This window comes from Panthera pardus, unplaced genomic scaffold (assembly GCF_024362965.1).
Source record: "Panthera pardus isolate Hobbes unplaced genomic scaffold, ASM2436296v1 HiC_scaffold_21, whole genome shotgun sequence".
NCBI classification, from domain to species: Eukaryota; Metazoa; Chordata; class Mammalia; order Carnivora; family Felidae; genus Panthera; species Panthera pardus.
Window position 1 is genome coordinate 41,013,225 of NW_026526777.1, and position 26,309 is coordinate 41,039,533.

General features: G+C 35.8%; 1 protein-coding gene across 3 annotated transcripts in view; it reads left to right on the top strand.

Annotated features, from left to right (window-relative positions):
- The window catches only part of CEP350 (centrosomal protein 350), a 154,836-nt gene that overhangs the window by 20,346 nt on the left and 108,181 nt on the right, over window positions 1–26,309 (top strand). For 2 of the 3 annotated variants that reach the window (XM_053909161.1, XM_019428143.2), the window contains exons 2-9: window positions 4,699–4,784; window positions 5,808–5,854; window positions 8,038–8,152; window positions 8,986–9,145; window positions 12,535–13,148; window positions 18,636–18,749; window positions 22,422–22,535; window positions 26,089–26,235. In XM_053909161.1, the coding sequence (XP_053765136.1) occupies window positions 4,712–4,784; window positions 5,808–5,854; window positions 8,038–8,152; window positions 8,986–9,145; window positions 12,535–13,148; window positions 18,636–18,749; window positions 22,422–22,535; window positions 26,089–26,235 (1,384 nt within the window). In that variant the 5' untranslated portion in view covers window positions 4,699–4,711. The remainder of the gene's footprint in view (window positions 1–4,698; window positions 4,785–5,807; window positions 5,855–8,037; window positions 8,153–8,985; window positions 9,146–12,534; window positions 13,149–18,635; window positions 18,750–22,421; window positions 22,536–26,088; window positions 26,236–26,309) is intronic. The other variant, XM_053909162.1, reaches the window with a different exon arrangement.

Consider the following 26,309-nt stretch of genomic DNA (forward strand, 5'->3'; position numbering starts at 1 on the left):
AACAAAGCCTAAATTTTATCAATGGATTGAGAAAAGTGTTTTCTGGTGACCAGAGATAACGCTCTCTCAAAAGAATTGTCATAGAAATTGTCATTGAAATTTTCTGTATTTTCTCTCTCTCTCTTGAGTGTTTATTTATTTTTGTAAGAGTGACAGAGCACAAGTGGGGGAGGGGCAGAGAGAGAGGGAGACACAGAATCCGAAGCAGGCTCCAGGCTCCAAGCTGTCAGCACAGAACCCGACACGGGGCTCAAACTGACGAACTGTGTGAGATCATGACCTGAGCTGAATTCGGAAGCTTAACCGACTGAGCACTCCTCTTTTTTTAAGCAATATATGTAACATATTTTATCTATAATAACTTCTCCTAATAACCTAAGCACTAAATAATCATATCAAGCTATATAAACATTAGTTTATAGAAATATGAAGAGGAAACAAAAAGTTACAGTACATTTTTACTTACCTTAATTCTTAATTCTTGACAGATTAAGTAGGCAAAAGAGAATACACAAGTGTTCAGTAAATAATTCCAAAATTTCCATATGGCTGTAGAATAAAGCCATGTTCATTGAACTGAGAAGGTTAGTTTCATTACTGCCCAATAAATCATCTTGAATAAGTTTGATCTGTCTGACTTGGTAACCTTAAAATAATTGGAAAAGGCATTTTGTGGATTGAGATTTATACTTTAAAGATAGTAAGAGTTTTGATAGATTAGATTCTCTCCTTTCTATGAAGGTTTTTTTCATTGTGCTTTTTCCTCATTTTTTTCTATCTTTATAAAAAAAATGGTGATATTTTACATATATATTCTTACAGAAAGAACAGACCTACTTAAATAGATTCTATTAATAACATCCACTTACTGGTATGGGATAACCAGGGATTTTGAAGGGTGGATTATTGAAAAACTGACATTCATGAGACTAGACATATAGAACTGAATTAAAACTGTAATTATAAATTTCAACTAGGCATGTTATCTGAAAATACTTTTTGATGTATAATATACATTGAAAAAGAATGTAAGTGCACACAGCTTGATGGAAATCCTTTAAACAGAATACGTGCGTGTAATCAGCACCCATATCAATAAACAATATTATCAGTACCTCAAAAGCTGTTCCTTGCTCTAGTTCCAGTCATCACCCCTGCCCAAACCTACATAACCACTGTCTTTTTAACACCATAGAAGTTTGATACTTTAAAAAAATTTTTTTTTTTTTTTTTTTAAATTTTTTTTTTCAACGTTTTTTATTTATTTTTGGGACAGAGAGAGACAGAGCATGAACGGGGGAGGGGCAGAGAGAGAGGGAGACACAGAATCGGAAACAGGCTCCAGGCTCCGAGCCATCAGCCCAGAGCCTGACGCGGGGCTCGAACTCACGGACCGCGAGATCGTGACCTGGCTGAAGTCGGACGCTTAACCGACTGCGCCACCCAGGCGCCCCTAAAAAAATTTTTTTAATGTTTTATTTATTCTTGAGAGAGAGAGAGAGAGAGCATGAGCAGGGAAGGAGCAGAGAGAGAGAGGGACACAAAATCCGAAGCAGGCTCCAGGCTCTGAGCTGCCAGCACAGAGCCTGATGCAGGGCTCAAACTCACAAGCTGCGAGATGATGACCTGAGCTGAAGTCAGACGCTCAACCGACTGAGCCACCCAGGCTCTCCCCACCCCTTTAAAAAAATTTTTTATAAAGTTTGATACTTTATAAAATGGAATTATACAACATGTACTCTTGTTTCTGGCATTCTTCACTTAACATGTTTGTGATGTTCAACTATCTTGTTATATGTTGTTGTAATTAGTTCATTCTCATTGTTAAATGGTGAATATACTAGCATTTCTTTACAAGATGAAATTTTACATAAATGTCACACTCGAAACATTGAGTCCTTTGCATTTGAAGATGAGTAACTCTTACGAAGGTTTTTATTTGGGAGTAGATTTAAATGCTTTTCATTTTATTTATCTACCTTGTCCCAGCCTATCAGCATTAGCCCTTAAACATAGAGATTATGGACATAAATGCAGTTTTGATTATTTAATCTATTCTTCCTTCTCATTGGAAAATGGATGATCACTGTGTATTTAAGCATTTATTTTAGTTTTAAAGAAAAGAGAAGTCTGCCCAAAGAAAACTTTTGTCACATTGTTGACATATTATTTACTAATATAGAATAACTCATGTTTGTTATTTTATTTTATTAAAACTTTTTAAAATGTTTTTATTTATTTTTGAGAGACAGAGACAGAGCATGAGTGGGGAGGGGCAGAGAGAGAGGAAGACACAGAATCCGAAGCAGGCTCCAGGCTCTGAGCTGTCAGCACAGAGCCCGACCCGGGGCTAGAACCCAAGAACCATGAGATCATGACCTGAGCCTAAGTCGGACACTAACCGACTGAGCCATGCAGTTGGTTAAGTATCTTTATGAGAAGGAAAGTATCTTTATGAGAAGGAAAGTAAAGTGAGTTAATGTTTTGAACTACATTGGCATCTCTGATGGGAGTTTTTATGGTTGGAAAAATTTTAAACTACTTGCATATGTGTTAATTTTAGTTTTTCTATCTGTTTTCTATTTTTAGTTTTATTATTTTATTTTATTATTATTTTCTAATGTTTTATTTATTTTTGAGAGAGAGACAGAGCGCAAGCAGGGGATGGGCAGAGAGAAAAGGAAACACAGAATCCAAAGCAGGCTGCAGGCTCTGAGCTGTTAGCACAGAGGCCAATGTAGGGTTTGAACCCAAGAACCATGAGATCATGGCCTGAACCGAAGTCAGATGCGTAACCAGCTGAGCCACTCATTTATTTTTATTTTTATTTATTTTTATCTTTTTTAATGTTTTATTTATCTCTTTTGAGAGAGAGAGTGCAAATGGGGAAGGGGCAGAGAGAGAGGGGGGGACAGAGGATCCGAAATGGGCTCCAGGCCCTGAGCTGTCAGTACAGAGCCCGAGGTGGGCTTGAACTCACAAACTGCAAGATCATGACCTGAGCCACCCAGGTGCCCCACAAAATAATTCTACTATATTGATAAGAAAATATGACTATTATCAAGCTGTTTAGTCAGCATAAGCAGATCGTTATCTTTCTCTTTGAGTCATGATATAATTTTTTTCTTTCAGTATTTTTTATTGTGCTAAAATAGATAATATAGGTGTACCTGGGTGGCTCAGTCGGTCTTTGGCTCAGGTTTTGATCTCATGGCTCATGAGTTCGAGCCCTGTGTCGTGCTCTGTGCTGACAGTTCAGAGCTGGGAGCCTGCTTCAGATTCTGTGTCTCCCTCTCCGTCTGGTCCTACCTGACTTGAGCCCTGTCTCTCTCTCTCTCTCTCAAAATAAATTAAATAAATAAATAAATAAATAAACAAACATTAAAATACATAATATAAAATGTACCATCTTAACCATTTTTAGTGTATAATTTAGTAATATTAAATACATTTATAGCATTGTGCATCATCACCATTCATGTCCAAAACTTTTTCCATCTTGCAAAACTGAAATTCTATATCCATTAAACAATAGCTCCATGTTCCCCCCTTTCCTGGCTTCTGGTAACCACTGTTTTACTTTTTGTCCCTATGATTATGACTACTATAGGTACCTTATATGAGTGGAATCATACAGTATTCTTCTTTGTAACTGGCCCATTTCACTTAGCTGATGTACTCAAAGTTCATCTCTACTATGGAATATGTCAAAGTTGCCCTCCCTTTTAAAATTTTTTTGTAATGTTTATTCATTTTTGAGAGAGAGACAGAGTGTGAGCAGGCAAGGGGCAGAGAGAGAGGGAGACACAGAATCCTAAGCAGGCTCCAGGCTCTGAGCTGTCAGTACAGAGCTCAACGAGGGGCTCAGACTCACAAACCATGAGATGATGACCTGAGCCAAAGTCAGATGCTTAACCGACTAAGCCACCCAGGCTCCGTCCTGCCCCGTTTTTTTTGTTGTTGTTGTTTTTTGTTTTTTTTGTTGTTGTTTTTTTAAGTAGGCTTCACACCCAATGTGGAGCCTAACATGGGGTTTGAACTCATGACTCTGAGATCAAGAGTCAGATGCTTAACTGGCAGAGCCACTCAGGTATTCCAAAATTGTCCTCTTTCTTTTTTTTTTTTTAAAGTTTATTTTAAGAGGGAGAGAGAGAGAGAGAGAGAGAGAGCAAGCACGTGAGCAGGGGAGGGGCAGAGAGAGGAAGAGGGAGAATCCCAAGCAGGCTCTTTGTGGAGCCCAACACCAGGCTTAAACTCACAAATTGTGAGGTGATGACCTGAGCTGAAATCAAGAGTCAGATGCTTAACTGACTGAGCCACCCAGGCACCCCTCTATTGTTAATTTTTTGAGGAACTGCCATACTGTTTTCCACAGAGGCTATATTATTTGGCATTCCCACAAACAGGCCACAAGAGTTCCAGTTTCTCCGCATCAACACTTAGTATTTGTTGTTGTTGGCATTTTGATATTGCCATCCTAGTTGGTGTGAGGTAGTCACGATAGACTTTTTAATGGTTTAGTTTTCCAAAGAAAAATAAAGTTATCAGATTATCAGGGACTCTTAACAGGGCATGAAGGTAACTTAGAGTTGACAAAATCCCTTGCTGACTTTCATGAACGTTAAGATAAATGATAGCATTTTCCTTTGCTAATGTGATAGTATTGATGTTCAATGAACGCTGGTGGTATGATTGCAGGTAAATTGGCAGGATGAAGAGCAGCAAATCAAAAGAGGTGCCTTTACCAAATCCAAGGAACTCTCAAAGCAAGGATACTGTCCAAGGTATGATCTGTTTGCTTTAAATTGAACTTAATGCCTTGTTTAGGTCGTGTGTATAAAATTCTGGGCTAATCAGTAAATGAAAATTACATGTATACTTTGGTTTGTAAAAGGTAGATAAATTTTTAAATGAAATTTCTTTTAAACATACAAGGGATCTCACCTTCAATGGTGTCCTGTGGTAAACTTTTATAAAGGAAAACATTCTTTTTAAAAAAGAAGCAGTGCATGCAAAATTAGTTTTACACAGTTTCTTAGAAATTCTGAAAAATTCTGGTAATGTCAATAAGTGGTATAATCTACGTCCTAATATAGTCTTAGACCTCTGTAGTGCACAGATAAGAAAAGGAAAAGTCTCACTGAACTCTTTTTTTTTTTTTTTTTAAATGATGCATTGGGGGTAACTTTAATTTAGGGCATGATATATTTTGAGGTACATTGACAAGCTAGAGTACATCTGAAGGAAGATTATTGGGTTTGTGAGGGATCTGGAAATCATGTCACATAAGGAACATTTGGCTGAAATGAAATTTCCTAGAGAAGGATGACTCAAGGAACTATGTGGCCTTATGTTATTTGTAGGGCTATTATCTGAAAGACTAGATTTTACCTTTGTTTCTGTTGGTAGATTTAAGTCTGGAGTACTTTTCTAATCTTTTCAGCATCATAATGTGAAATATATCACAATATAAAACTTTGTATGTGTGTAGGTCATTGGGGCAAATTGAGGATACTGCTTATTGTTGGAGACGTCTGATGGAGCTGCGGGTGGGGGTGTTGGTCCAGCTGTCCCAGGAACTAATAGGATCAATGTCTAATACAACTGTAAAACATAAACTAGGAAACTTGGCGTTATAGGATGGGAAAAGAACCATGTTTTGGTTCAATATAATAAAGCAGTTGCTGAGGAATAGTTCTGCCTAATAAAATGGTCCTCAAAATCAAGTGCATTTAGAAGCTTATTAAAATGCAGATTTTGAAGACTTTTTCAGAGATTCTGATTCAGTAAATATCACTGTTTCCTAGCAGATATAACCACATCGTGGAATGCACTTTCTCAGACCAAGGCTGCTGTAAGTAATTATAGCTTCCATTTATTTCTTTCAGGTTTAAAATTGATTTCCTGTTATGATTGGATAGATTACATTTTTTTTTCTATAGTGCTTTTGTGATAGGAAAATAAAGTCAAAGATTTTGGTTGGAAATTAAGTACCATATATTACAAAATGAACATTAATGACAGCTATTAAATAATAAAGGGATAATCAAGACACTATTTTAGGTGGCAGGAACATTAACACTATGGCATATAAAATATTAAAATAATTTGTGCTATTTGTTCTCCTTTAATAAATTTGTTCATCTGGTATGTTGAAATGAAGATATAAAACAAAATGAATTTGGGAATATAGGGCTATGTCTACGTAGAAGGCTCAGAGTCAGAGAGGAAATGAAAGGAACAAATTTTTATTTAAATTCTATTTGGTTAACGTATAGTGTAGTATTGGTTTTAGGAGTAGAATTTGGTGACTCACCATTTACACAGCTTCTTTAATGGACTGTGAGTTGCCTCTTTTGTGGCAATAGCAGGCTGTTTTCTGTCAGTAGTGTTGAAGAATGTCTATAGGCAACCTGTTTTCATTTGTGTTCTGTCTAGTCTTGTCTGCAGTTTAGGAACCCAAATTTGGCAAGTGGTACATAGTCCCTTCAAAGGGAGCCTTTTTCCTTTTTCTTTGAATTTGAGTCACTTATTTCTTTACTGTGTGAATATGGTATTCTCTGTACCCTAATCTTCAGAACTGGTTTGAAAATACATCTGGAAAAGGTACTATAACCTAGATTTGGTCATAATGTAGGGTAAAATGAAGCATTATATATATTCTCTCTCTTCCATAAGAGCATTGTATATCTACAATGTTGGAATAGTTTTTATCCCCAGTTTAACTTAGAGTTAACCTAATTTAGAGCTGAACTGTCAATTGTCGTTTTTCAAAACTATTGTGTTTTTAAAAATAACTTTTTAAAAAATTTATTTATTTTTGAGAGAGAGAGAGAGCGTGAGGGTGCACAAGCAGAGGAGGGGCAGAGAGAGAATCCCAAGCAAGCTCTGCACTGTCAGCACAGAGCCCGATGTGGGGCTTGAATCCACAAACCATGAGATCATGACCTGAGCTGAAACCAAGAGTTGGGCACTTAACCGACTGAGTCCTCCAAGTGCCCCTAAAAATAACTTTCAAGGATGACAGGGGGCTTATAATATAAATGGGAGAAAAAGCCTGATAACAGAATATCAATGATTATTCCAGTTTTGTGAGTACATTGTACCACAAAAATCTGAATGAAGATAAATCAGAATTTTACACAGTGTTTATCTCTGTGTGGTGGAATTTTGATGATTTTAATTTCATTTTTTATACCTTTTCTGTGCTTTACAAGCTTTCTCCTGTAAGCATATAATTAGGGGAAAATGGTTTTTAAATCATTGAGAACATTGGTGGTTCTACCAGAAGTTGACTTCTACTGTAAAGTGTATGGAAACCTGAGTTCTGTCTCGTGAATTTTGTTTTTATTGTGAAACTTATTTTATAGACATAAGACTTAAAAAGTTGTAGCCGTTTGAACAATTCTAAAATTTGAGTCCATCTGAGTTGTTCTTTTCTAATTTTTGCCTGTAAATTGCACAGGCTATATAACGATGATGTGCAACATATAATGTTAGAAAATGTACTGTTTCGAAAAATAATAAAAAAAAGGTCAACAAAACAAATAGAAACTCTTTGATATTCTTCAGTATCTTTTTTTTTTAAGTTTTAAAATATGTGTATTTATTTTTGAGAGAGATAGGGAGAGAGAGAAGAAGGAACTGGGGGAGAGGCAGAAAGAGAGGGGGAGAGAGAGAATCCCAAGCAGGCTCCGTGCTGTCAGCACAAAATCCCCACAAGGGGTTCGATCTCACAAACTGAGATCATGACCTGAGCTGAAACCAAGAGTCGGGTGCTCAACTGACTGAGCCACCCAGGTTCCCCTCTTGCGAATCTTTCTGATTTTCTTGTCCAAATGTGGGCAGCATTGTACTACTTGTTACTATAGCTGAAGTAACAAACAGTGAAAAAGCTAATACTACAAAAAGGCAGTCTTGAATTTTTCCTACTTTAGAGAAAGGTGTCGGACAATATAATTTGTGACTGTGTCAATCAGTAGTAGCGGATTTATATACAGAATTAACCTATTTGTTGTGATGGTGTTTGAACTTTAGCTGAGACACATTGAAAACAAATTAGAAGTTGTCCCTACAAGTACAGCTGTGTTTGATTCTGTCATGGATACCAAGAAATCTTCGGCAAGTGCTACCAGAAAAATAAGCAGAAAAGGTATGTGTGTTGTTGCTTCCAGAATTACAGATGTATTACATTTTTGATGTTTTGTTTCAATTTAATTTCCTTTTATAGTCTGGTATATTTGCTTGCTCTTTTGTCAGAGACCATACCTCATCCACATTTAGGTGTTTTGTCTTCGGTGCTGAGTAGTTATGAAGCAGCTTCATATTCAGTGACTACTGATGATGCTTTCACTATCTTTTGATGAGGGACTTTAGCATCATTGCATCACCTTTGACAGTGACTTTTCATTTGTTTTTCATGATAAGAATTTGATTTTAAGCCTTTGGGATTATGTCTGTATTTTAAATTCACAGATATATCACTTTGAGATTTAGTTGATTTAATAAGATTTACATATTGTTTAGGGGGTTAAATCATAATTGGAATTATGTATCTCATAGGTAAATTGACACAATGCCATTACTTTCTCTGGTTACCTTTCATATATGTAATTGTGTGGTTTCTTACTTAATTAGTGGACTAGAACCTGGAGGTTAGTACTTTCCATTAAAACTGTGATTTTTTTTTTTTTAAACCTGTGAGTCTGTTGGATTTTATTCGATAATTCCTTGTTTGAGTGAGAGCCTTTGACCAAAAGGAATTTTGTATGTAGAATTTGTTTTGCATTTTTTTTTGTTCAGAATGCAGTTTTTTCCTCTATAGATTGAGTGGTTTGTAATAGTTTAATTTGAATGTTTTCTATACACGTATATGATATTCAACTAGAGATGCCAGAAATAATACTTATTTTCATAAACACTACCCAAATTCAGAGGCAATCGTAGATTATATCATGTGTTCTTACAGACTTTCTTTTCCTTCAGATGGTAGATTCCTGGATGACTCTTGGGTTAATGCTCCAACCTCTAAATCTTCAAAATCACGAAAAGAGAAATCTCGCAGCCCTCTCAGAGTTACCACCCTGGAGAGTAACATAAGGAAAAATAACCGCGTGGAGTTTCGTGAACCTTTGGTTTCTTACAGGTTAGTGTTTAACAGTAAATTATCAACTAGGATTAGCCTGTAATATTTACATTAAGATTATGGTTTATTTTCTTGAGTTTTGCATAGCACTGTGGCTCTAGTATTATTACCTTTTTCATTTCCCAAAAATGTAGAGCAGAAGTCTTATATATGATGAAATACTGACTTTCTACTCTTTCACAGATTAAATATTTGGGAGGAAGAAGTAGTGAATCCAGGCTACCACCATTGTAATATATGTTTCCTACAGACAGATTATTCAGTCTCTGGAAGTGTGGCTTTTTTTTTTTTTTTTTCTTCATTAATATCTCAGATTAAGTGTTCTACATAATGAACTTTGTCTACATAATGAACTTTGTATAGCTTAGTTTTCTCCTTCTTCTTCCCCTCCTCCTCCTTCCCCTCCTCCTCCTCCTCCTTCCTCTTCTTCTTCCTCTTCTTCTTCTTCTTCCTCTCCTTCTCCTTCCCCTTCCCCTTCCCCTTCCCCTTCCCCTTCCCTTTCCCCTTCCCCTTTCCCCTTCCCCTTCCCCCTTCCCCTTTCCCCTTCCCCCTTCCCCCTTCCCCCTTCCTCTTCTTCTTCTTCTTCTTCTTCTTCTTCTTCTTCATCAATTACCTGAAATTTCTTTCCTACTGAGAATGTGAATTGGTTTCTTATTTTAATTTGTTGCCAGTGGCTCCTTTTAGCAACTTATTGTCAGATGTTCAGGATTGATGTATGAATTTTGATAGAATGGATAATATAAAATGTGTATTTTTGTTAGCTGATAATTTAGGATTTCAGTAGATAAAATTAGAGAATTTTATACTTGAGGAATATTTTACTAATGATATAAAAGTATTAATGCTGTTAGTATAGCAAATAGTAATAGGTGATAAACACTGGGCCTTATATTTCTTTGTTTCATTAACATTTTTAGTGTTGTAAAATGTCAACCAGTAAATCAAGGAGTTTCGTGATGGTGCTAGATACTACTGAGTATATGTTTGTGCTCTTAAATTTGAGATAAAGAATTTGGGAGATAGAGGTAGATCATGAGTTCATATCAGTCTATAACATCAATATTTGATTTGATGCAGTTTTGAAATATCTAAGTGAAAATATTCAGTAGGCATTTGAAAATTTGGGTAGGAATGTGTGTGGAAAGAGGGCTGGGAATGTAAATTTGTGAGTTGTCACTAGTGTTGAAGTGATAAAAATGGTGAAGAAAATATAGGGGAGAAGGCCAGGGAATTAATCTGTGTAAAAGTTCATAGTTTAGTAAAAGGAGAAAGAAAAATGTGGAAAATAATCAGAGTTCAGAAATCTTTAACCACACAAAAACAACTTGCCTAGAAAAATAATCACTATCGGAATTGAAACTAAATTACTCTTTACTCATAGTCTAATATTCTTCTTGCAAAGAATACTACTTGAAAAAAAAAAGAATACTACTTGATATTTAAAATTTTATAAATTATGTATCTTTTAAGATAAGAAAAAGTACCTATAAGGAAGCTGTGAATAGAATGTCCTTCACCTGGCTGACTCCATTCATCACTCAAAACTTCGGTTTTGGCACCTTCTATCTGAAACATTGCCAGATGTGTTTCTATCCTATTCCATTCCCACAGCCTATTTAGCCCTTCCTGTATGCTCTAATAATACAATATAACTTCTGTTATATATATTTTCGTGTTGCTTTATATTTTGATTCCATATCTAACCATTACATTAGTTATGTAAGGCTGTAAATCTGTCTTATTCCCAAAACATCAGCGTAATGCCTATCATTTACTAAGTATTCCATAAATATTTTTCCCTAACATTTATTATGAAAATTTTTATATTTATAGAAAAGTTGAAAGAATTGTACAATAAACACCCTTCTATGTATTCAGCAAATATCTAATGAATGAGTAAATGAAAACTAAAAATACGATTTTCTTTTTCTGGTGGGGAGGGAAGATCAACTGTCCTTCCCTTTTTAAGATTGTGACATGATATGCAAACTATCGTTTTATGCTTTCTTTTATTCTTTACATTTGCTAATTTTATACCTAAATCCTTCTAACTATGAATTGTTCTGGTCTGGTAAAGGTAGTGCAAATAACTGAATTTAGTCTTGATCTCTAGTGGAAGCTACATGAGTCATTTCTCAGTCCCCATCTTATTTAATAATCAACCACTCAGAACGGGGTCTGATGTTTTTTGGGTCATGGATTCCAGTGAGAATTTGGTGAAAGCTGCAGACTATCTCCTTAGAAAAATGCATATACTCATAGACTGACAATAGATATAATTACCATATTATACTGCAACAGAGTTATGGCTTTAAGAATTTTTGCGATATTTAGAGTTTTGTGCCTTTCCATGAAACATCTAGATCCGTGCTGTATAATAGAACCAGTAATGTGAGCCATACGTACAATTTAAACAGTTTTACTAGTCACATACACAGACACATGAAGATGTTTTACATTCTTTTTCTGTTGTCATCCTGAGTCTTTAGAATCTGGTATGTAATTTACATTGTAGCACATCTCCCATTGGGGCTAACCATATTTCAAGGGCTCAGTAGCTGCATGTGGCTAATGTCTACTCTTTGAGACATTGCAGATCCAAATTTTATAATTTTGTTGGCTATTTTTTATAAATCATGTGCTGTTGTTACTGCTGAGACTTGTCTTCATTAACTTCGCTTTTAATAAACTACTTCTGTTCCTAAAATATAACTTATTAGAATGATGTATAAAATAAAAATAATCTCTGGAGGAAGACTTTTGTTAATGTTTTTATGAATAAAGAATATGGACTTTGTGATATGTACTTTGGCTATGCCTAGCTGTCTTTGCTTACTCCACAATTTCCAGATGTGCTATACAGAGTTTGAAGCTACCAAAAAAAGTGATCTATGGTTTAGAGAGGTTTAACTTTACTTAACTACATTTATTTGGAGGAAAATATTTATTATACCTCCACTTTATTTGTACTCCCCATCTATTTGTTAATTTGGTACATTATTTAGAAGTTACAAACAGAATTTGAGAACTTTTTTCCCATACTTAAGATTTCATAGAGGAATAAAATGCATATTTTGGTACTAGGTATCAAGTGAATTTCTAAAGTCAGATTGTAATCCTATTTTCTGGAGTTCTTAAGCAAATCTCTCCATGTTTTGCATATTTCTTATTTTACATATGCACATTATGATTTAGATTATTTGCTATCTAACTGGATAGAGGGGGCACTGAGCATTGAATCTTAATGTTAGTGATGAGCATTTTGTTTTTTAACCTACTGGAATTTCTAGATTTTTAAAAAATCTCTAATATTAGAATTCTTTCAGTTTGACTGGTTTCAGTTTGTTTTTTGTGCTCTTTATTTAAAGCTTATTATTTTTTAATAATAGGGAAATCCATGGCACACCTTCCAATATAAGTCCTAGCCATCTAGAGTCAAAGCATGTATATTGTGTGGATGTTAATGAAGAAAAGCCTGAGAGTGGGAACCGGATGATCTGCAATCGAGAAGAACGGAACATACATTGCTGTGATTTTGAGAGCTCCCAATCATCTGTCATCAATGATACAGTGGTTAGGTTTTTAAATGATCGACCAGCAATTGATGCGTTGCAAAATTCTGAATGTTTGATTAAGATGGCAGGTCCTGTGAGAACTGAGGAAGAAAAGCCTAGTAGAGCAAAAGGAAATGAGAAGGCTTCTGTAAGTAACATGGGCCATGATGTTGATCCAAAAGTGTTACGGATAACGGACTCTTCTCCGTCCTCTACGAGTACTTGTAATTCCCAAAGATTAGATATTTTAAAGCAGCGACAACATGATGTCAAACTGGAAAAACTCAAGGAGCGAATTAGGAAACAGTGGGAACACTCAGAAGAAACAAATGGCCGGGGCCAGAATCTGGGTCATATTGACCATCCAGTAATGGTTGTTAATGTTGATAACTCAGTGACAGCAAAAGTCAGGAAAGTGGCAACAGCACCACCTGCTCCAACATATAAAGGTTTGTAGTCAGTCTTTGTATCTTTCTCTCTTCCTGCCTTCTTGTCCCCCTTTCTCCCTAGGGTGCATTTGAATAGAGAAGGTCATCTTTAGAACAGGGTGTGATTCTCAAATCAAATGCTTAAGAAATTAATTCAAGGTGCAGGTTAAAAATACAGATTCCTGGATGCTACACTGGATCTAAATCAGAATTTCTCGGTATAGAGCCCAGAATTAGATTTTTTAACAAGTCCCTCAGGAGATGAAGAACCCCATCTGAATAGTTAATAAATTGAACAAAAGAGAAAATACGAATTAGTGTCGTTTTTAGAGAACTGCCAGAATTTTACTCTTATTCCACCATTGTATTTGGATTGTTATTAGGAATTCTTTCAAAAGTAAATATTTAAAATTATAATTGAGTTAATTCCAGTTACAGTTGGTTACAGAATATTTTGGCACTGATATTTTGATCCTGTTATTTGAAGCTTTAAGTTTTGACAGTAAGGGATTCCCCCTCCGCCCCCATGTTTGAGAAAACAAATATTTAAATCAGATTTATGCTAACATAGATAGATTTTCATTGAGAAAATCCTTTTCTAAGAGAATCTCTGTTTTGTAGCCAACTCCAGTTTTTATATATGGTGGTTTTAAGGAGATTGTATTTTTATGTTCCTGAAATTATTTTCACAGAGTTATTCATGTAAAGTTTTCAATTAAAGAGTTGATTCATTGATCAGATCAGTCTGTGTTAGATTTTTGTCATTAAAACTTCTGCTACCATAGCCTTTCTTTTATCAAAGTTCAGTTTTTCTAGATAAGTGTATGAAGATCAAAAATTGTCAAGATTCATTTTTTCTGTTAATTTTAAGTTATTAACGAACTAGGACAGTTTTTGCTATAGTTAATTTTGTTTTGTATTTGTCTACCAAGTCTAACTTTTCTCTGACCAGCTTTGCAGTTTTTTTGTAGTCCTAAGGTCTTCTTCTCCAGGATGAATTTTATATGTGAGGTTAGAGCAATTATCGGTTTTATTATTTTTTTATTTTTTTAATGTTTATTATTTATTTTTGAGAGAAAGAGAGAATGAGAGACAGAGAGCAGGTGGGGATGGGCAGAGAGAGAGGGAGACACAGAATCCGAAGCAGGCTCTGAGCTGTCAGCACAGAGCCCGTCGCGGGGCTTGAACCCACGAACCGTGAGATCATGACCTGAGCCTAAGTTGGACACTCAACCAACTGAGTCATCTAGGTGCCCCAGAGCAATTATCAGTTTTATTTTGTGTTGCTTATTATATTTTGATAATGATAATTAATTGTGAATTAGATAAAAGGTGGATAATTTGCATTTTATTCTTGCTAATTTGTGATAAAATTATGAGCAGTTCCCTTTAGAATACTGAAAACTTGTTTTGTTATTCAGGATTGGTCTACTGTATTATTAATTAAATTATTTCATATCCTTCTAGTCATTTGTGTACAATGTAGTAATTGTCCACACCGTTGACAGAGCAAATAGCAAATGTTCTTGTTAGTTGTGAGATAGTGATTATCCAAAACTTTTGCTATATTAATGTCAGATCCATTAAATAAAGATTGTACATTTAAGGTGTGTTTATTCTAGAAATCAAAGTTCTGAAATTCCAAAAGTTATTCCAGTAAGGCAAAGTTAAGATGATCAACCTAAATCCATATTTTATTTAATAATTTACAAAAATCTAAAAATTAAAAATAGGATGGAACAAAACAAACACAACCCGAACAAACCTGAGTGAAAATCTTAAAATCTTAACTTCCTCTGAGTTGGTGATTGGATTTCACACTTACCTTTTATTTAATAATTTTTTAACCTGTTAGTTTTCATATTAAAATGTTTTATAGGGACACCTGGGTGGCTCAGTCAGTTAAGCATCTGACTCTTGATCTAGGCTTGAATCTTGATCTGGGGTTGTGGGTTTGAGCCCCACGTTGGGCTCCCTCCTGGGAGTGAAGCCTACTTAAAAAAAATTTATAAATAGAACTTTTGGGGGCTAATTTATGAACTATAGCATACATTTGTGAAATTATAACAATATGGTTTCCAACGTCCTGAGCAATGGATTTATTTTTCCCAACACTGAAAAACTATTTTTGTCAACTTTTTGCCAATGTAAATGAAAAGGATTGAAATATACTATATTCTAAAGTGACATTTTACTTTCATTTGTTCAAATATGTAATAAATTCACTTGGTTCACAATTCAAAAGATGAAAAGGATTTACCAGGAAAATCTCTTGTTCTGCAGCTCCCTGGTCCCCTTTCAGGTTATTACTTGTGTTAACAGTTCGTATATTCTTCCAGAGATAATTTTTGCATACACAAATAGTATGTGTGTGTTTAATTATTTTCTTTCTTTTTTTATGCAGTTGTTAGTATACTAAACCCATTCTAAACCTTGGTTTTCCATTTATGTTTTTTATGTTATTTATTTATTTATTTATTCATTCATTCATTCATTTAAAGTTTATATACTTATTTTGAGAGAGATACACAAAGTGAGTGGAGGAGGGGCAGAGAGCGAGAGGAGAGAGAGTATCCCAAGCAGGCTCCACACTGTCAGTGCAGAGCCTGATGGCAGGGCTCAAACTCAAAAACTGTGAGGTTATGACCTGAGCTGAAATCAAGAGTCGGACACTTAAATGACTGAGCCACCCAGGTGCCCCTGGTTTTTTTTTTGTTTTTTTTTTTTTAATTTAAAGACATGAAAAGTGTTCTATGATTCTGCTTTAAAATTTCAATTTAAAAGTAGTGAACACAAACAGTGTTTATGTGATTTTTGTCTTATACTTAGTTGTTTGCATACATTTTTCTCCCTGGTGTAAATGCCCATGAAGTTTAAGACCTTATATTGATCATCCTTATTTTATTTCAGAGCCTAGTACACTGTCTTGAGCATAAGTGCACAGTAGCTTTTTTATTCTAGTCAATAAATTCAACTAGTAATGAAAAAAGGGGACAAAGAATAGAAATACGGTAGTCCCCCCATCCTCAGGCGATACGTTCCAAGCCTCCCAGTGGATGTCTCAAACTGTATAGTGCCAAACCCTATAAATATTATTTTTTCCCTATACATACATACATACATACCTATGATAAAGTTTAATTTATAAATCAGATACAGTAACATATTAACGAAAATAACTAGAACAATTATAACAATACACTGTAATAAAAGTTAAGCGAATGTGGTCTCTCAAAATCTTTAATTTTTTTTTAAGTTTTCCTTTAAGTTAAAAAAAAAATTTTTTTTAAGTTAATTTACTTACTGTAAGCTAGGGAGGGGCAGAGAGAGGGAGAGGGAGAATCCCAAGCAGGCTCCATACTGGCAATGCAGAGCCCGATGCATGGCTCGAACTCACGAACTGTTAGATCATGACCTGAGACAGAATCTAGAGTCGGACGCTTAACTAACTGAGCCACCCAGACACCCCTCTCAAAATCTTATTGTACTGACCTCACTCACCCTTCTTCTTGTGATGCTGTGAGATGATAAAATCCCTGTGTGATGAGATGAAATGAATGACATAGGCACTGTGACGTAGCATGAGGCTACTATTGGCCTTCTGATCATCTGATCCTGGGCCATGGTTGACAGGTGTGTAATGGAAACTGCAGAAAGTGAAACAGCGGATAAGGGGGAACTACTGTAAAATTGGGGGACAGAAAAGGGAACTGGTGTAGATATTGAAAGCTTCTTTAAGTTAACTTACAAATAAAAATGCAGATATAATGAAAGGCTCCCATGGAGATAAATGTTTCCTAAAGAGGAGAGGAGAAAAAATGATAGAGTTGAATGCAGAGAGATGGGGTGGGGATGATGGTGGTGAAAAGTTGAGAGAGCGAGAGATTTGCATGGGATTGCCACACTTTCTTATTACAAACTGTAGCTTGCAATAGCCTGGACACTGCGTTTACAAATTTTTTGTTGCATGGGCATAATTGCATGCCCCTTGCCACAAATGTCACGTGAAATTAAACTTCTGCTCTTGTGCTAAAAGCTGAATAGATTCCTTTCTATTAGACATGTAATTAGTTTACCAGTGCATTTTATTTAACACTTCTAGAGTGCTTTTATCAGTTTTTTACTCCAGTCTGTTCTTTATATTGATTTAATTTTTACAAACATTTATTGGGTGCCAATTCTTTGATAAGTTGAGACCATCTGAAAACAGAAATCTTTATACTACTCTCGTTATCGTCCATATTCATCATTTTTATGATTTTTTAAAATAGCCTTCCAAAATAAATTCGAAGTAGGAAATCAGACTGTTAATCCCTAGGAAATAGCACATGTGTAATGTTTGTTGCAAGATTGAACAAGTATGTTTTAAAGACCTGTTTTCTACACCTTGGGTGCATTTTGCTTGTGTAGATAGCAGCTTGTCGGTTTGTTCAGCCATAGGCAAAATCAGACAGATGGTAGCAATTAATGCCTGTCTTCAAAGGAAGAAGTAGTGTTGTCTCTCTCTTACTCCTGAGAAGAGTAGTTCTTTCTCTGAAATCCGTAATTTACGATTGACATTCGTTTATCATTTAATTGAGTGCTTCTCCATTTCTAGTCCTTTTGAAGAAATGGATATTGCTTCATCTCACTGAAGCTTACTTTTTCCCAACAGTATTTGTCAGCACATTATGTGGTAGCTAATTATGCATCCTTCTTTTAAAAGCGTATAAAGCTGCTCACCAGCATTTGTTTTTAGGGAAACACAAATCAAAACCACAGTGAGATACCATTCACAACCACTAGGATGGCTGTAATAAAAAAGACAGAAACAAACAAAAACACAATAACAAGTGCTGGTGAGGCTGTGGAGAATTCGAAACCCTCATGCATTGCTGGTGAGAATGTGAAATGGTAGAGCTCCTTTAGAAAATGGTTTGGCAGTCCTCAGAAGTTAAACATGGAGTTACCATATGACCCAGCAATTCAAACTCCTAAGTATGATACCCAAGGAAACTGAAAACATATGTCCACACAAAAACTTGTACATGAATGTTCATGGCAACATTGTTAATACTAGCCAAAAAGTAGAAACTGTTCAGGTACTTATCAACTGATAAATATATAAATAAATGTTGATATATTCATGCAATGGAATATCATTCAACAATAAAAAAGAAGAAAGCTTTGATACATGTTACATGATGACTGAAAACATTATGTTAATTGAAAGACGCCAAACACAAAAGGTCACACACATATTGTAGGATTCTATTTATATGACACTTCCAGGATGAGCAAATCCATGAAGGTGGAAGGGAGGTTAGTAGTTCCCAGGGAATAGCATGATGGAAGAGTGGCTGCTAATGGGTACAGGAAATTAGTGTTGATAGGTCCATAACTTTGTGAGTATACTGAAAACCATTGAACTGTGTTCTTTAAAACAGTGAATTTTATGGTTATGTTAATTATATCTCAATTTATGAAGCAACTTTGATAAGACTCTTTTGTATTGTTGGTATATATTAGGCTTCAATCCTTCAGAGACCAAGATTCGAACACCTGATGGGAAAGTGTGGCAGGAGGCTGAATTTCAAAACATGAGTCGAGAACTGTATCGAGACTTAGCACTTCACTTTGCAGGTGAGAGTGGAGCTTTCTTAGATTTTGCATGTTTTATCATGTATGCTATCTGACATCATATTTAAACCTAAAATTGTCACCAAAATAAAGGTATTTCCCTTTTTTAACTGCATGGTATACCAAAGTAGTTGTGGTTTCAGTCATAAGGCTCTCTTAGCGTCTAGGCTCTGCTCCAGGATTAAAATTAGCATACATGGCTGATGAGACAGAAACTAGGTTATTTTTAACCTCAGAGACTCTCTGAGTCAGGCCTGTCTGATTTGAAGGAAACATAGCAGAGTCTAGTTGAAGTTTACTTCTACTAGACTGAGATCTTTGAGATGGTCAGTAATTTGGTAGGCAGCAGATAAGATGATACTACCATGAGGGCAAAATGCAGAAAGAAAAATCAACATTATAGGAACGGAATACATTTAGAGAATTGGAAATAGGAGGAATTTATGGAAGGTTGAAGAGGGAAATGGGAAGGTGATACTGTAATGTTATGGAATGCTTAGTGCAATTTGGGGTAAGATGAAGCATTCGTAGTCTTCTGTACTTTTGTTTTACAGTTGTGGAAATGGAGGCTTACTGAGTAATTTCCCCAAGTTTGTATCTATAGGTAGAGTAGTTGAGAATGGAAGCCAAAATTCAAAGCCAACTCTGTCTGACTCTACAGCCTGAGATTTTTCTACTAAGCCCCCATAGAGATTTTGCTAATATATTTTGTGGTATTAAGTGTCCAGTCCAGTTTTCCTAGTATTATTATTGGAACAGTGTATTCAGGTTTTTTTTCTTTTTTTCCTGAGATGGAAAAGGAGTATAATGTAATCGTTAAGAGTAAAGATTTTGGAATTAGCTTACAAGGGTTCAAATTCTTGCTCTGCCTCTTATTACTTATGTATATACTACCTGTGTTTTTCTCATCTGTAAAAGAGGGATAATAATAATATACCTCTATAGGTCAATATCTTTACAGACCAGTAGAATGATGTATGTCAATGAATTCTTTAAGAAGTCTGCCTGGGGGTGCCTGGGTAGCTCAGTTGGTTGTTATCCAACTCTTGATTTCAGCTCAAGTCATGATCTTGTGGTTTTATGACTTTGAGCCCCATGTCAGGCTCTGTGCTGACCACGCAGAGCCTGCTTAGAATTCTCCCTCTCTTTCTGCCCCTATCCTGCTCGTGCTTTCTCTGTCCCTCTCAAAATAAATAAATAAACTTAAAAAAAAAAAAAAAAAAGGGTCTGTCTGTTGGGGCACCTGGGTGGATCAGTTGTTTGAGCGTCCAGCTTTGGCTCAGGTCGTGATCTCAGCGTTTGTAAGTTCAAGCCCCATGTGGGGCTTGCTGCTGTGAGCACAGAGCCCACTTTGGATCCTCTGTCCTCTCTTTCTGCCCCTCCCTCTGCTCATGCTATCTCTCTCAAAACTAAACATTAAAAAAAAAAGTCTGTCTAGTAAGACTGCCTTCTCTTTCATGGTGGTTGAACTCTGTCCATTAGCTTCTAGCTAGGACTGACCCATCTACTTGTGTTTTAGGTTCCATTTACTCTTGTAAAAGTTTAAAGACATCACTTTGTCCTTATTTCCTTTCTTTGGCATCATCAAATTTTCCCTCTCCTCAAGGTCATGCCCATCAACAGACTGTTTGCTAACATGCTTTTATCTCAGCCATCACAAAAGAATGCTGCTTTTGGCCCTACTCTCTTCAGTTATTGCCTTGTTTCTCTCCTATTTGTGGCACAACTTCAGAAAGTTGCCTTATACTCATTGTCTCTGGTTTTTCTCCTCCCTTTCACTCTTGAACCCTTTTCTATTTGGGTTTTTCTCCGCCTTCTCTGTGGACTGCTAATGTCAAGGTCATCAGTGACTTCCACATTGCTAAATCCAGTGTTTGATTCTCAGTTGTCATCTTGATCTCCCTGCAACATTAGACATGATAGATTACTTCTTTCTTGAAACGCTTCACTTGACGTCTAGGGTTCCTTAAGTGTTTGGTTTTCCTCCTGAGTCTAGCTACTCTTTTTCAGATTTTTTTTTTTTTTTTTTTTTTTTTTACCTAATTAACTCCCTGATATCTGAACATAGTCATGCCCTGGGCTCAGTACTTGGGTCTGTCTATCCTTTTTTTCCCCTCTCTTTTCTCTTCTCTTCCTCTCTCTCTTTTTTCTTTTTCTTCCCTTACTACTACTGCTACTACTACTGTTTATTTATGTACACTCTAGGCAGGCTCGTCTAGTCTCAGGACTTCAAATATTTTCTGTTGCCGTTGATTCCCAAATTTATGTCTCTGGCCCAGACTTTTCCTCTGCACTCAGACTTGTATCCAACTGCTAACTCTACCTCTCCCTTTGGATATATAATGGATTTCTCAAACTTAATAAATCCAAAATGGAGCTAACTAAATGGGGTCATGATACCCCCTTAAACCTACTCCTTTGGTAGTCCCTCCATCTCTGTTAATTCTATCTTTCTACTTCAGGCCCCAGATCTTGAGTCATCCTTGACTCCTCTATTTCTCTCAGACCTTATGTTTCATGTTGTTCAAAATATATCTAAAATATAACCACTTTCTCCACCTCACCACCTTTCTCCAGAGAAAGAGCAGAGCTCTATATGTATTTTAAAGTTTACATTTCACTACTACCTAGGTCCAAGCCACCATCAGTCTCTTGTGTGGATTATTGCAATAGCCCTCTCATTGGTCTTCCTGCTTCTGCCCTTCTAGTAAGCCCGTTATCATCACAACTGCTAGAGTAAGCTTGTTAAGATTTAGTTTAGATCATATCACTCCTTTGCCCTAAAACTTCCAAAAACCTCTCGATCTCATTCTTAAGTAAAACCTGAAGCTCTTTCAGTGACTCGTAAAGCCCCACACAATCTGGCCCTCAGTTATGTCTCTGACCGTGGTTCTCTCTACTCTGTGTTCATTTCACGGACACTGGCCTGCTTGCTGTTTCTCAGGTATGTTCCTACTTTAGGACCTTTGACTCACACTTCCACTCTGTTCAGAGTGCAGAGCTCTATATGTGTTTTAAAGTTTACATTTCTTCAGATCTGTAATTGAGGTTGATTTTCAAGTTTATGTGTATAGCTAGTCTATTTCCCCAGATTGGAATTTAAAAAAATTAGTGAGTAATAATTTATATGTGAAATGGCTTGACATATTTCACTAGCATAACCATAAAAGGGTTAATATTTGGGAATATTATTTTATGAAGTTTTATTCTGGAAGTTCATGAATATCTCAGATATGTAGGAATTTTTAAATGAAATAAGAATCTGTGAAAGTACTCACCTGTGAGATTCTGTAAATGATCCAACCCTGGCTTGGAAAGTATTACTTTTGTAACTTCTTCCAGTTTGTGAAATTGTGAAAATGAGGAAAAGTTTTCGAGGGTTTTCTGGAAAACAACAACAACAGCAAAACAACACAACAACAAAATAAAGCAAAAATGAAAAACAAAAAATGAAAACTTAGAACTCAAACTGTAGGGGTAGTTAGTGGTAATCTTTAGACCTTTCCATAAGAGGAGTTGGCATTGGTAGCTTATGGGTCACAGAAGTAGCCTCAGCGAAGATTTTTTTCCCCCCTACCTGAATCATGCTTTATGCTGATTTTTCTTACTGGGAAGAGGACGAATGGGTGGGTAGGAATCATTATAATGTTTGCTATAAGTGTTTCTGCTTTTCAGATGATATCTCTATGAAAGAGAAACCTGCTGAAAAAAGTAAAGAGAAAAAAGTGGTCAAGCCAGTGCGAAAAGTCCAAAAGGTAACACAGTTATCAAGTCCAGAAGGCAAAACAGGTTGGTTTTCTCAATATCATGCCCATCCCCATTACATAATACTGAAGTGGCATTCTATATGGAAATAAGTGTTTTGTTTTTTTTTTTTAAATTTATTTATTTTGAGAAAGAGAGAAAGAGCGCATGCATGGGGGAGGGACAGAAAGAGAGGGAGAGAATCCCAAGCAGGCTCCACTGTCAGTAGGAGCCTGACATGGGGCTCGAACTCACGAACTGTGAGATCATTACCTGAGCCAAAATCAAGAGTTGGATGCCTAACCGACTGAGCCACCCAGGTGCACTGGAAATAAATACTTGTTAACCAGATGTTTTCATTGTTTGGCACATAGAAAAATTCAGTACATTTTATATATCATTATTTTGTATACATGTTTTATTGAGGTATAGTTGATATAGAATAAGCTGTACATATTTAGAATGTTAGTTTGATGAGTTTTCACATATGTATGTACTCATGAAACCTTATGTTCACCATAATAGTAAACGTATCTCCCCAGCCCAATTGTTTAATCATTATTTTTAATAGAAATTAACCAGATTACAGGCAATGATTTTTATGTAGTAAACTTTTATATATAAAGGGATTGCCTATGACTGTCACTACATCCCTTCACTTACTCTCAAAAGAGAATAAATGTTGCATGAGAAAAATATAGCAGTCCATGCCAATACTGGTCAGGCCAGACTCTAAATAGATCAGGACTGAGAAAAAGAGAATTCCCTAGTTTTGTAGTTATTAACACTTCAGGCCTAGTCTAGGTTGCCTGCATTTATAACCTGTTCTGTTCTGTTATGCCTAGCTTTGTTCTTTTGGTGAGTAAGTTAATTTTAGTGTCCCTTGGTTTCCCCGTATGTAAAATGGGAAAGCAGTAGTATTTTTCTCACAGGGTTGTTGTGAAAACTAAAATAATTAATACCTAAAAGCATTCAGTATGTAGTATTTGGCACACGGTGAGCGCTCAAATGTTAGGTATGATTCCATTAATAATAATTATTATTTCTGGTATATTGAAAATGGTTATTTAGCTGTCATATTTATGTTAGTGAGTAATTTGGCCTGAGAGAGTAGAGGAGGTTGAGAATTTGTCACTTTCAGTTTGGAGACATTCAGAATCAATCATTCATTCATTCATTATGCAGATATTTTTGAGCACTTTATAAATGTGACGCCCTGTGCTATACTAAGCTTAGGCAATACGGTGGTAAGCAGGATACACATGGCCCCCACCCTCTTGGAATTTATAATCTGGTCAGGAAAACAGTAGATAGTAGATACATAGTTATAATAGAATGTGACTAATGTATGATAGGGAATTATAGGAACATGGAGCAGGAGTGATGAGGCACTGGTGTTTTTTTTTAATATATGTATTTTAAGTTTATTTATTTATTTTAAGAGAGAGAGAGAGAGAGAGTACAAATGGAGGAGGAGCAGAGAGAGAGAGAGAGAGAGAGAGAGAGAGAGAGAGAGAATCCCAAGGGGCTCGATGTCACGAACCATGAGATCATGACTTGAGTTGAAATCAAGAGTTGGACGCTCAAGCGACTGAGCCACCCAGGTGCCCCAGAGGCACTGGTTTTTAACCAGACACTTGTTTTTCTGATCATAGACTAATCTATGGAATGTGAAGTAACAGATTTTGTGACACCCATTGTTAACCTCTAGATGTCAGAATGACCCTGACTATATACAAATCAAAATGTTATAAGAACGTGAATTATCTGAACACAAACTAAGCTAATTTTTACATTAAAAAATATGTCAAAGTGTTATTTTTATGTGGTATTATGTAAGACTCTTGCCAGGGGCATAGTTTGAAATGAAGCACTGGGACCATTGTAACTTGTAAACACTGATCTTGGATTGTGTTTTTCCAGTTTTGTGGTAGACTAATTCCCATGTATGCACTGTGCAGTGACTGACAGAGAATCATTAAATGTGCTAAAGCTGTGTTAATAGTTTATCAATAACTGAAAGTCCCCTTTTACCACCAGCGACTGCAGTGAGACTATTCTAGAAAGCCAGAATTTAGAAATAACCACACAGCATATTCAGAAGCCAACATTTATAAATAACTACCCAGTATATTCATGGTTGCTTGCTTTTGATTCAGAAATCAAGAGAAGCTGAACTCCAAGAGAAGCCTGTTCTTTCATTTTGCCTAAGAACATAGTTTCTTATAAATAGATTGAACAGTAGACTTAAAGCCTTTTAAATACTTTAGATCGCTTAAGGTTAATAACAAGGTGCAAAAACACTTAAAAAGTAAACAGTGATTCATAATTCATGTTTCTTAATACTAGATGTTTTATTAAAACTGCAGTTTAATTGAAACTTTTAAATTGAAGGCTTTTTAAAAGAACTCTAAATTGGATGTCCTTTATTACAAATGCAATAAAATAGCATTACAGAAAGCTTGAAAAATGAAGAAAACAGAAAACCACTACCCTCACTTAAAGTACTAGTGTTTTGTTTATTTCCTTACAGTAGTTTAAAAATCATAATAGTAGGTGATGTAATCATTGCATACATAACATTTTGTCTTTTTCTCTTAACATTGTACCACCAGAACTTTTTCTTATTTCTTATGGAAATTATAATTTGCAATAGCCACACAGTACTCCACCTGTGTTGGTGTATGATGATCTCATTTTAATTTTTTTACAGTCTGAAAGTAGTACATGAAGAGTTTTTCTCTTAGTCAACAGCTGTGTTTATTGGACCATACTTTCATGAACTTTTGTAATGAGGGCAGTTTATACTGTTGGCGATGTTTGCTTTTTGAGTGTCATTGTTTTATGCATAGAAAAGTAATGTACAGTTCTGCTATGTATCTATAAAATATAATGTGAAATTCCTTATAATACCATTCCCTTAACAGTAATCACTGGTCACTGTGACATGTTTCTTGGGATTTTTTTCCTACGCTTAGCTGAAGTCATTTGTTCATTCAGCAGACATACACTTTACTATGTGCCAGGTACCGTTGGTAAACCAAACACTTACTATACTTAAGATATGTTTTTTGTTGTGTGCCCAAACTGTTGAATTCAGTGCTCTACTTCTTGAGGATTCAAGAATCATTAATGTTTGGTACTTAACGTCCAAAACATTTTTTTTTCAATTATTTTTTAATCTTTATTTAATTTTGAGAGAGAGACAGCGTGTGAGCAGGGGAGGAGCAGAGAGAGAGGGAGACACAGAATCCGAAGCAGGCTCCAGGCTCTGAGCTGTCAGCACAGAGCCTGACGCGGGGCTCGAACTCACAAACTGTGAGCTCATGACCTGAGCCGAAGTCGGATACTCGACTGACGGAGAGCCACCCAGGTGCCCCATGTCCATAGCATTTTATACTTATTTGAGATGTGTGGATAAATCAAGATTTAAACAAACTGCTAATTAATTTTGGGGACATTGGGTTAAAAATTAGCTTGTAAACCCTCTGACTTTGGCATAAGATCAGCATAAGATTAATTACAAAACCTGTATGGTGAGTAGATATACTTGAAGTTTTAAATTCAACCCGGTATGTGTATGTATATATTTTTTTAGGTAGCAGTCGTCTGATAAGTACATCTTCTTGGCGAGATGGACAAAAATTAGTAAAGAAGATTCTGGGGCCTGCACCCAGATTGGAGCAAAAAGAGCGAAGAACAGCATCAAGTGACAGAAGTGGAAGAGAAAGAACTACTAAATCTGGTGAGTAATTAAATTATTAAATTAAATTGTTTCAGTAATTAAAATTGTTGAGAAAAGCAATTAAAGATTGCTTG